At 36.4% G+C, this 12530-nt stretch overlaps 1 protein-coding gene across 8 annotated transcripts in view; it reads left to right on the forward strand.

The window, feature by feature from the left end:
* Window positions 1-12530, forward strand: part of EFR3A (EFR3 homolog A) — a 96387-nt gene that overhangs the window by 49002 nt on the left and 34855 nt on the right. For all 8 annotated transcript variants that reach the window (XM_059042657.2, XM_059042656.2, XM_067017556.1 and 5 more), the window contains 5 exons: window positions 2374-2523; window positions 4221-4358; window positions 6577-6655; window positions 8867-9002; window positions 10976-11143. In XM_059042657.2, the coding sequence (XP_058898640.1) occupies window positions 2374-2523; window positions 4221-4358; window positions 6577-6655; window positions 8867-9002; window positions 10976-11143 (671 nt within the window). The remainder of the gene's footprint in view (window positions 1-2373; window positions 2524-4220; window positions 4359-6576; window positions 6656-8866; window positions 9003-10975; window positions 11144-12530) is intronic.

The following is a 12530-nucleotide window of genomic DNA, read 5'->3' on the forward strand; positions in this document are numbered from 1 at the left end:
TCGGCAGGCGGACTCTCAACCACTGCGCCACCAGGGAAGCCCTTCCCCAGATTTTATATACTGTTTTCTAGTTACTTTTCTTCTCATCCTTGAACTGATTTTATTTTTAAAGAAGAATGAGGAAGAGCTTGAGGAAGTTGAGGGCTGTGAATCGGGAAGGGAGGATAGGGCCGCATTCTCTCACAGTATGGATAAATATGGATAAATTTTAAGTCCCATATGCACACAGTAATGCTTATACATCAGGACACACGGATGTATATGTGTATATGTATACGGCTCAGGTTATCGGCACTCCATTTTGATAGTTCTCCTTTGTCATACCTTTTAAGGAACCAGCCTCGTCTTCCATCTCGGTGGACTAAGGGAGGTGAGAGGTTCTCAGGGAGAAACAGTGAATGAAAGGGGTGTTCAGGAACAGAGAAATCCTGTTCTCACTCAGCTGCTGAAACTTCTAGGCAAGAAATGGGAGAGAATCTGGTCCACGTTGTTTTGAATCATTATCATCCTCTTGCGAAAATCTCATTTTTTTCATTTTAAAAAAAATTTTTAACTGAAGTATAGTTGATTTACAATGTTGTGTTAATTTCTACTGTACAGCCAAGTGATTCAGTTATACATATACATAGATTCTTTTGAATATTCCTTTCCCATCATGGTTTATCACAGGATATTGAATATAGTTTCCTGTGCTATACAGTAGCACATTGTTTATCCATTCTATTTATAATAGTTTGGATCTGTTAATCCCAAACTCCCAATCCATCCCTCCCCACCCAGCTTGGCAACCACAAGTCTGTTCTCTATATTTGTGAGTCTGTTTCTGTTTCGTAGATAAGTTCATTTGTGTTGTATTTTAGATTCCACATATAAGTGATATCATATGGTATTTGTCTTTCTCTTTCTGACTTAGTTCACTTAGTATGATAATCTCTAGGTCTGTCCATGTTGCTGCAAATGCTATTATTTCATTCTTTTTTATGGCTGAATAGTAGTCCATGGTATGTATATACCACATCTTCTTTATCCATTCATCTGTCATTGGACATTTAGGCTGTTTCCATGTCTTGGCTATTGTAAATAGTGCTGCATTGAACATTAGGGTGCATATATCTTTTCAAATTATAGTCTTATCCAGACACATGCCCAGAAGTGGGATTGCTGGATTATATGGCAGCTCTATTGTTATTGTTTTGAGGAGCTCCTATACTGTTCTCCATAGTGGCTGCACCAATTTACATTCCCACCAACAGTGTAGGAGGGTTCTCTTTTCGCCACTCCCTCTCCACCATTTGTTATTTGTAGACTTTTTGATGATGCCCATTCTAACTGGTGTGAGGTGATACCTCATTGTAGTTGTGATTTGCATTTCTCTAATAATTAGTGATGTTGAGCATCTTTTCATGTGCCTATTGGCCATCTGTATGTCTTCTTTGGAGAAATGTCTATTTAGGTCTTCTGTCCGTTTTTTTTTGATTGGGTTGTTTTTTCATTATTGAGTTGTATGAGCTGTTTGAATATTTTGGAAATTAAGCCCTTGTTAGTTGCATCATTTGCAGATATTTTCTCCCAGTCTGTAGCTTGTCTTTTTGTTTTGTTTATGATTTCCTTTGCTGTGCAAAAAGTTTGATTAGGTCCCATTTGTTTATTTTTGGTTTTGTTTCTATTGCCTTGGGAGACTGACCTAAGAAAACATTGGTACGATTTATGTCAGAGAATGTAGGAGAACCTAATTCCTTTGATTAAATTATTTTTTATTGAAAACTGATACAAAATATGTCTATATTTTACAGTCCTTTTTAACTTTAAATGCTGATTGTAAAAAGCTGGTATTAAAAGTAAGCCTCGGGCTTCCCTGGTGGCACAGTGGTTAAGAATCCGCCTGCCAATGCAGGGGACACGGGTTCGAGCCCTGGTCTGTGAAGATCCCACATGCTGCGGAGCAACTAAGCCCGTGCGCCACAAGTAGTGAGCCTGCACTCTACAGCCCACGGGCCAAAAGTACTGAGCCCGCGCACCTAGGGCATGTGCTCCACAACAAGAGAAGCCACCGCAATGAGAAGCCCGCGCACTGCAATTAAGAGTAGCCCCCGCTCACCACAACTAGAGAAAGCCCGCATGTAGCAACGAAGACCCAATGCAGCCAAAAATAAATAAATAAATTTATTTTTTTAAAAAAAGTAAGCCTCTTTTGGAACTGCCATATCTCTATCCATCTTAGATTTTTGAGATTTTTATTTCTTAGACTTATTGTGTGTTATTTTTATTGTCTCAAGATAACTATTTATTTGACATCCATTCTCTTAGCTAAGTAAGCAGACTTGTTTAAATAGCTTTTTTTCATGACTTAGTTTCTTTTCTTCTTTTTTATAGAATCCGAATTGCTGGAATTAGAGGTATTCAAGGTGTGGTTCGCAAAACAGTTAATGATGAACTTCGGGCTACCATTTGGGAACCCCAGCATATGGATAAAATTGTTCCATCCCTGCTGTTTAACATGCAAAAGATAGAAGAGGTTGACAGGTATTGAATAAAGATGTTAGGGCTGGGGCTGTGTTACTTTAATATGTGTGTATGTGTGCTTGGTTGCTAGGGTAAGTATGTTTGTCTTTAGTATTATGTATGTAGTAGTCTCATAAACTTGAGCAAGTTTAAATATGTATCCTTTCTGAAAAAATACCAGCTTAAGTCGTCAAATTAGACTGAGCAGACAGTTTTCGACTCAGACACTTAAGCTTTTATTTCTTTTAGAATAAGAATAAATTTTCAATTTACTTTCTACTTATTATTGGGCACCCACATTGCTATTTGAATTAATACTACTTAAAGCTGCAGGTGTAAGAAATAGAGATTATAAACTGGACTTCTGTTATTCTTTAGAGATCCAGCATGCTTTTTCATAGGGAGTTAGTACCAATCAAAATAATAATAATAATAGCAGCTACTATTCACTGTATATATATTTTTCAACAGAAATACTAGACTCTTTATATCTTATTTATTCTTCTAAGATATTTTTGCATGGAATATTGTTTTGGGGTGTATGCTGATTTCTCCCCCCACCCCACCCCATTAACCTGTTGAACTTAGAATTCTGTACTTCATTCTCTTTTTTCAAATGCCATAAGCAGGCTTTCCTCCCAGATTTCTGTTGCCTTACACAGAGGTACTATGCAACCAAGTTTTAGAACCAGTATTCTCCAGTTTGGCTTATTATGCTGATCTCCCTGATTCTTGCAGTTTAAAGAGGGAAATCCAAATCAAATTTAAAAGATATTTAATTCTGTAGTTCTAAAATTTTAAATTAATTTGTAATTTTTGATGATTATGTGTGCAATATCAAAATAAAAGTGGTCTAGAAGTGAAAAGATGAAACTGGTAACTCTGCAAGCGCTTATGTTTATCAAAATTTTTGGCAATTACAGCAAGTATTTATGCTAGATTCCTTAGATGTGATTGTCTCCAGCTTTGGAAACCTAAAATGTGCAACAATATATTTTAACGCCTTCCGTATTTTTCCTGTTCTTGGCAATGTAGCTGAGGTTAGTTTTTCTGTCTAAAATATTTATTCTTCTGAAGGTACCTGGCTAGTTGAGAATTGACTCCCCATAATTATGGCTCTTGAGGTACAGGAATGCCAAATTTTAAGAAGTTGTGTTTTCTCATGGTTTTATCCCAATGCTACAGATACATGCTTTTTTTGAAATTATTATTGTACATGAATACATTAGTCTAAAATAAGGTTTTAAAATATGAACAAATAGTGTCTATTGAAGACATCTACTTATACAAATGTTCTAATTAGCTTTTAAATTTTTATTTTTCATTCAGACTGTGCCATAGTTTTTTACTTGATTTTATTTTTGCTCACAGTTAAACTGGTGATCTTTGGGCACCTTGTTCTTACTAGGATTTTGCTATAAATGTAGCGAAGTTGTAGGAAGTTAACAAAATAGCAACTACTGAGTATTTTGCCTTTAGAAAAGATATTCTATTAGTTAGAAACAAGTTATACAAGTGAATTTAGCTCTCCAATTTTGAAAGATTATGTGATTAGCTTCAAGGTGTTGAGTTCATGAAGTAGAATTAAGCTCTAAAGTTATTTTGGGATAAAAAGAAAATGTCATTCTAATATTTCCGAGAAGTAAAAATCTGTTCTGTTTAACTGTCAGAACTAGTGTCAGAATTCTCTCATTCATTTGTTTGTCTTTGTTTTTCAGTCGCATAGGCCCTCCTCCTTCTCCTTCAGCAGCTGACAAAGAAGAGAATCCCGCCGTGCTGGCTGAAAACTGCTTAAGAGAACTGCTGGGCCGAGCAACTTTTGGGAATATGAATAATGCTGTGAGACCAGTTTTTGCGTAAGTAGTTGGTGTTTTCCTGGTTACCTGTGACTGTGCTATATTCATTCTGTTTTAATTTACTTACAGAGGACAAATACTCTTACCTGTGTGAGTGAGTTATTAATAGAGCCAGTGTAGCAATGTGGGAAGGGTACAGGATTGAGTCAGACAGCACCCCTTTGAGCACTTGTTCAACCACTTCACTAGATTTTCCCCCTTAAATAGGAAATACTATCATGTGCGTCATTTCACTAGAGTTTTTATTACACCTTGAAATGTATATATCCAGTAAAATATTAAAACAAACGAATGTCCAAGTATGATGTATCTTATTTTATTAACTTCTGGTCAGTTCCTCATATTCCCTGGCTTCTGTTTTTTGGCTTTCTTTTTGCCATGGCTGGACTGCCTTAGGTCGCATTCTCTTCTCTGAGTAAATTTTATCTTGTACCGAGTGACTGAGCAGAGCGGGAATATTAAATATCTTGTTGGCATTTATATGCTGCCTTCCAAGCAGAATACATTTGTGAGCTTTGAGTTTCTCCACATAGACGTTATCTCTCAAGCCTTGTCAACCCTCTGAGTTCTAACTCAATTGTCAGATGATAGATTTATATAACATTCTGTGTAATTTCTGAACATTTTTGCTAGTCTTTCTTTTGTTAATCATTTGCCTTGTCCTTTCCCCTTCCTGACTATAATAATGTCTATAGCATATATAAAGTGGTCGAAATGTAATATCCAGAATTCTTTATTTAGGGCAGATATTTGGGTTCAAAGTTGAGCTTTAGTTACAAGAATCTATAAACCGCAAAATTAAGCATCAGAGAATCATTATAGTGTTTTCAAAAGGATTCCCTCCACCCCACCCCCAACTGCTACCACCACCAAAAAGTTGAGATTTTCTGTTTAAAGGCTCTGGGCTTATGAAAATGCTACTAAGGACTAATCAATTATGTCAAATATAACTAAAGGCAGATTTATTTTTTCCAGACATGCTGATTTAATATCAGAATTCCAGTTTTTATCTTGTTAACCGAGAGGTAATCTATAAGGCCTTAAAAATCTAGAGAGCTAGTCTAAAAGAAAGAAACTACCAAATTAACTATACTTGATTACTTTAGTAACTTGGAAGTGGGCCATATTCTTTTCTATGTAGAACTTAGTGGACTTACCTCCTGATCATGTATTAATTAATCTAATTAAATGTTAATTAAATAGTTAATTATATATTAGCTATTTAGTTAATTAGTTGATTAAATATTAAATGCCCTCTGCAAGTAAGGTAGCAAGTATTTTGGGGGAATATATACATGAATAAAACTGTCCTAGTCCTTAAAAACGTGATAGATAATTGGCATTCATAGTGGCTTTTTACCTTGTGTGTTCTGTGAATTTTAATTTTGAGCTCATATTCATTGTAACTTTATTTGTGAGAATTCTTTGAGGCTTGGATTAATGGTGTGTACTCCATAAGAGGTTTTATTTTGCTTCTGCTGAAGGCATGGATGCAGTGTTATCCAGGCACCACTTTGAACTACATTCTTATCTTCAGTTATTTTGAGCCACATAGATACTTGTGAATTCTGTCAACCAAGATGAGAGCCTGGGTGCTAGGTGTATGGTTGAATTCTTCAGAGAGACTTTCATTTTTGTGATTCTTCTCAGAGCCAAGGCCAACACAGACAAGCTTCTTGACAGTCTCCTACAACATAGAACATTCCCCCAGATTCACTGAAGGTGTCGTCTTTTTAAGGCTTGAATTGATGCATGTATTTCTGATCTGATAGCCACCTTTCCTGGGTGGACCCTAAACTTTGTCTCCAGTCTCCTGTGTCTACAACCCTTTAAGCCATTAGCTATCAGCTACCAGAGATCTGAAGATGTACCTAAGACAACTGCTGGCTTCAGTGTATACTTCCCTCTCCAGATTCTCACCTTCTTGTGGGGTCTAGGCTGAGGGGCGTTTCTTTCTTGCCAGCTCATGTTGGTATTGAAAAATCATATATATATGTATATGTGGGTGGGTGTGTATGTATATATATATATATTCTAGCCTTTTATTGTTACTGGTTTATGAAAGGATTTGGCAGTTCTGGAAATGGAAACATTGACTTTCTTTTAGTTAATATTCTTTTGATTGGTAGGCTTTGCATATATTGTTGAGGGTTCTAGAGGAGAAAGTGTAATAAAAATAAGGAATTCTTAAAGTAATTTTCTTACTGTTAATTTACAGGCATTTAGATCATCACAGACTATGGGATCCCAATGAATTTGCAGTTCACTGCTTTAAAATTATAATGTATTCCATTCAGGTAAGGGTTGGTTAACTTATATTTACATATAAGTAATTTTAGTTCTGTGTCGATAAGCATGTCCTCAGACAGAGATAGAGAACAATGTAGGAGATAAGACGTGTTCTTAATTTAGTTCTTTGTCTCATTTATTTGTATTTACCGCTTTTATTCTTATTTGCCAAGATGAAAAAATACCTAATTAAAAAGAACGAAATGATTTCATGATGACAATCTTTGTTGTGCATTTATTAAATACATTATTGAGCATGTATCTTTTATGATAAGCTGGTGTTGGAGTTTATATTTATTACGGCATCGTGTAGCCAGATACATTCATTGGGTGTTTACCGTGCAATGGTGCGGTCTGTAGACTGAGGCACCTGATGAGACTCTCTCATCTACTGTAGAGGACAGCCTTGGCGTTCCTCAACACTTGAACACACCCCGTTAGTTCTCAGCTCAAGTGGGATTTTAGGTCTTTATTTTTTAACACTATCTACATTTTTAATGCTCTAAAAAGTCATCATTGATGTAAAAGGAGATAAGTTAGTAAGAAGCAGCTGTGGCTTTTAGTGGAGGTCGTACCAGGATTTGCATCCTAGATGTGCTGCTTACTAGTTGCATAGAACTTGGGCAAATTATTTAGCCCCTCTGAGCTTCAGTTTCCTCATTTCTGAAAAGGAAATTTTAATGAATTCATTGAATGGTTCATTTTTATATTAAATAGAAGGTACCATTTATCAAGTGCTGGCTATACCTCTGACTATGCTAGTAACCTTATGTATATGCTTTATCTCATTAATCCTCCTTATTTTATGAAGTAGATATTGTTATTATCCCCATTTTACAGATCAGAAAACTGACCTCACTCAAGGGTACACAAGTAGAATGTAAGGATTCAAATTCTGGTCATCCTGTTCTAGAACTTTTGGTCTAAATTAAACAGTAAGTTTAGGTTACATAGCATGCCTAACGTGATGTAGGTTTTCAATGCATGGTAGTTATTATAAAGCTGATTTGGATGTGGAAGGATAATTTAAAAAATTTTTTTCCCAGTTTTATTGCAGTTAAAATTGACATATAACATTATATAAGATTAAGGTATACAACATTGCAAAATGATTACCATAATAAGTTTTCTCAAGATCCATCGCCTCACATAGTTACACATTGTTTTCCCCTTCGATGAGAACTTTTAAGATCTTTTAATTTAATTTTAGTTTAGTAGGTGAGACGTTGATCTGGCAATCTGTGGACATAATTAAGGCTGTTCCCTTGGTCTTCAGTAGCCTTGTATTTGTTCATTTGCCTTCCTCATTCAGATTTAGTTACTAGATGAAGTTGTTTTTTACAAAAAGTAAAGTAAATTGCAAAGTTGAAGAAACTGAAGGAATCAATAAATATTTGTTGATTAAATGTCTGAGAAATGACTTCTGGTCCACAGCATTGCTTTAGAAGGAGATTTAAGTGCACCGTATGTTTTTTGAAGTCCATTAATCAAAAATTACATGGTAGTACACACCAGAATGGGAGTTTCTGTTTAATAAGACTATCCTGATACAATCAAAACTTCTGATAGATTTGATTGTTTTAATTGCCATTTACTGTAAAATTGATATAGGAATCATTCCTAGGTGATATTTCAACCTCTGTCCATAAAACTTTAAACTAGCTGGCCCTGATCAGGAAATTTCATCAGGTACACATTGTTAAGACTTTAATTTTGGTAGTGGCTCTTGATTAGATGCGAGTTTTGACTGTTTCGCATTGTTAGATGTCCATGATAAGAAATAGTATGTATCTGGTTGGGTAAGAGAGAAGTACTATAAATGTCATAATCTGTCTGTTTTTTAACAACATTTTGTCCTATTATCAAGTTATAAGAGTGTATAAATATTCTTTGTGGAATTACAGAGAGGTACAAAGAGAGTAAAAATTTCTCATAAATCTCCCTCTCAGAGATGACCAGTGTTAATATGTAGGCATATATAATTCTAGTCTTATATACTTTTTAAAAGACAGAATTTATTTAACACAGTATTTTACAACTTGCTTTTTTTCACTCAGGATATCATAAATATTTTTCAGTATCCCTGTTTATTCTTAAAAAGAACAGTTTCTCATGGCTACATATTGTTCCATTAAATGTCACATGGTTTACCATTCTTACGAATTCTGCCAGGATGCATGTAATTGTTCATATATTTTTACACTATTTTGTTCTTTTAGGCTCAGTATTCTCACCATGTGATCCAGGAGATTCTAGGACACCTCGATGCTCGTAAAAAAGATTCTCCGCGGGTTCGAGCAGGTATTATTCAGGTTCTGCTAGAGGCTGTTGCCATTGCTGCTAAAGGTTCCATAGGTGAGTGCCAGCCATCACCCCCACAAAAAAAATTCATTAATCTTTTTCAGAATTTTTTTTTTCAGTAGGAATAGCAATGTGTGGAAAACTCTTTGAAAATATTTGCAGTGTTTTTAAATGTGCTCTAATTTCTCTTGAAATGTTAGGTACACATGACTGTTGTCAGACTTCCTTAGTGTACACTTAAACATTTCCCTCCAAATCATTCTCTTCTTCCCTTCCTCCTTTTTTCCAATAAAGATTTTTGAATACCAGTTATATGCTAAACATTGGGAGGGTACAGATACAAGAAAGTTATGGTTTCCTTGGAGTTAGAAGACTTGACCTAATTCTGTAATAGAAGGCAGAATTTGATCACATATCATAAGAAAACCAGGGTCCAGAGAAGGGAGGGAAAATGGCTGAGCAGGAGGGAAGTATTGTGTAGCCCGTTTGACTAGGACGTATGGTGGTGATGCGGGGGAAGCCCGAGGAGTGGCTTAAAGTTCCAGTTGCGGCCAGGTCACGGGTGCCAGTCTACAGTGGACTGACACGAGTTAAAGATTTACTGTACTCTTCATCAGAGATGTGTTTTAGGGTAATTCATCTGGCTGCAAAGCGTAGGACACATTAGAAGTCACAGGTGGTTGTCACCATTGTAGGCACAGAGAAAGAACTTGACCTTGATGGCAGCAGTAGAAATGGGAACGTGAAGCCAGCAGGATTTGATAACTGACTGAGTAGAGGGGTAACAAGGAGAAGGGACAGGTCAGACATCATGCTTTTTCACTCACATGTGATTAGAAGAATGGAAGGGTCCCTAATAAAATTACTGAAGTTAGGAGGAAAATCTAGTTATGGTTTCTTTGCTTCAAAATGAAAGTGGAACTATACATTAGCTGCTGAAATATTCTAATATTCACTCAGTGTCAAATGAGAGTGGGCATTTTGGATGTGGACTTGTCATTCATTACTCATAACTTACCTCAAAGAGATGGAAGCAGGTTACTTAATTGAAGAGTTAACTTGAAATATGAAGTGAAACACAGATGATGCATTGACTGAATCGTCTCACCTGCTAATATCTATTATGTGTGAGGTTGCTATGTTTTAGGTTCCGTACATTCAAAGAAGCATTTGAACGTGGCTGCCTGTCCTGGAGAAAGTTGCAATCTAGAGTAGGAGGCAGAAATAAAAACACTGATTAAAGTATAGCGTGATAGGGGCTTCCCTGGTGGTGCAGTGGTTGAGAGTCCGCCTGCCGATGCAGGGGACGCGGGTTCGTGCCCCGGTCCGGGAAGATCCCACATGCCGCAGAGTGGCTGGGCCCGTGAGCCATGGCCGCTGAGCCTGCGCGTCCGGAGCCTGTGCTCTGCAACGGGAGAGGCCACAACAGTGATAGGCCCGCATACTGGAAAAAAAAAAAAAAAGTATAGCGTGATAGATGCAGTGCCAGAAACACAGGCAGAGTATTTATAGTGCTAAAAACAGAGAGCATATTTAGTTTACCTGAATGTGATAAATTGGCCAGTTTCTGTCTAATAATTGAGGCAAATTTCTTTCTTCTTCAGCCTCAAAAGATGCCGAATAAATTTCTTAGGCCACAGTAGCTACATTATAGTTCTGTGCATTCTGACCCAACAGTCAGGTTATCCCAATACCGTACACGTTCTTCTGAGTAGACAAGATTAGATAGACGGAAGGTTTTGGTAGTCTTTATATGAATATACACATTTTGTGTGGTTTGTACCAAGGATTCAAACAGTGAGTTGCTCAGAGATGCCCAGTGTACATGTTTGTTGGAATAGCTAGGAGACTTTCTTATTTAGGTATTTCTCATTTACTTTTTTAATTGTGCTAGTCAGTTCATAAATTATGAAGTATTTCCAAGTCCTTAGAAAATATGCAGAAATCTCTGTTGAGAAATACGAGGAATGGTTTTGAGTGTACATTGCCAGAAAAATGTATCTGCTTACATCAGGGTTCATTTGCAGGGCCCACAGTGCTGGAAGTCTTTAACACCCTATTGAAGCATCTGCGTCTCAGTGTTGAATTTGAAGCGTATGATTTACAGGGAGGATCTGTAAGCAGTGCCGACTTAAACACAAGTTCCAAAGACAGTGATGAGAAGATTGTGCAGAATGCTATCATCCAAACAATAGGTGAGTACATTTCACTTTTCAAATTATTCTGGAAAACAGTGATTCAGAAAGCCCTCACGGAAGGTACTGGTCTCTTACGGGACATTAGTCAAAGGTGAATGATAGCTTAGACTTTTAAAAAAAACTTTCTGTTTGGAAAATAAACAAACATAAGAACACGACAAAGAACACTGTATATACCCTTCACCCAGATGCATCTATTAATATTTTATGTCATTTACTTTATCATTTCCTTTCTCTCTCTGTCTGCCTTTCTCCATCCCTTTCTCCATTTCTCTGTGTGTGTATGTATATGTGTGTATATATAGATATACACACTTAAGCATTTATATAAATATATACATATAGAGAGACATAGATACATACATATACACATCTACATTTTTTTCCTAACCACTGGATGGTAAGTGCATGGCTCTTTACTACAGATTATTTTTCCAAAGAATAAACCAGAGTACTCTTACATAATAACCAGAGTACAGTTATCAAATCAGTAAATTTAACTTTGATATAGTACTTTAGTCAAAACTTTCATATTTCAGTTTTGTCATTTGACCTGATAATGTCCTTTATAGCATGTTTTTCCTTAGGTCCAGGATCCAGTCTAGGATCATTTAGTTGCATTTAGTTGTGATGTTTCTTTGGTTCCTTTAGTTTGGAACATTTCTCTTTTATGATACGGGCATTTTTTAAGACGATAGGTCCCCCTGACCCCTCACTTAAAAAAAAAATATCCTCACATGGGTTTGTCTGCTCTTTTCTCATGATTAAATTCAGGTTATGTGTTCCTGGCTGGATACTACGTAAGTGATAGTGTTCTCAGATTATCACATTCGGAGGTACACAGTGTACACCTACTTCTCGCTGGTGATGTTAGTTTTGGTCACACAAAGTATTGTTCTATTTCTCTGCTGCACAGTTTCCATTTTTCCCCTTGCAAATAATAAGCAGTCTCTGAGAAGATACTTTTAGGCCGTGCAGGTATTCTGCTCTCCATCCAAACTACCCCCTAGATGTAGCAACCATTCAAAATTCTTACCTGAACCAGTCTATACCATGATGGTTACAAAATGATGGTTATCAACTTGGCACTCTCACTTGGCACTCAGTGTTCAGTGTAAGCAAGAGCCCCTTTTTCTCCCTGCTTATGTATGTAGGAATACATGTGTTTATCTATTTAAAATACAGTGGTATGAGCTCATGGATTTATATTTTTATCTTCATAATTTATTCTGTAGTTATTAAATTATTATTATTATTTTGGTGATCAAACTGTACCAGATTTGGCCAGTGGAGCCCCTATTTTCTATATCTTCGTAATATCCCCCCACATTTCTTTTAAGCACAGCCTTAGGTTCATTTTATACTTCCTGCCCCAATCCTAGAA

The sequence above is a fragment of the Kogia breviceps genome, chromosome 17, assembly GCF_026419965.1.
Source record: "Kogia breviceps isolate mKogBre1 chromosome 17, mKogBre1 haplotype 1, whole genome shotgun sequence".
Lineage (NCBI taxonomy): Eukaryota > Metazoa > Chordata > Mammalia > Artiodactyla > Physeteridae > Kogia > Kogia breviceps.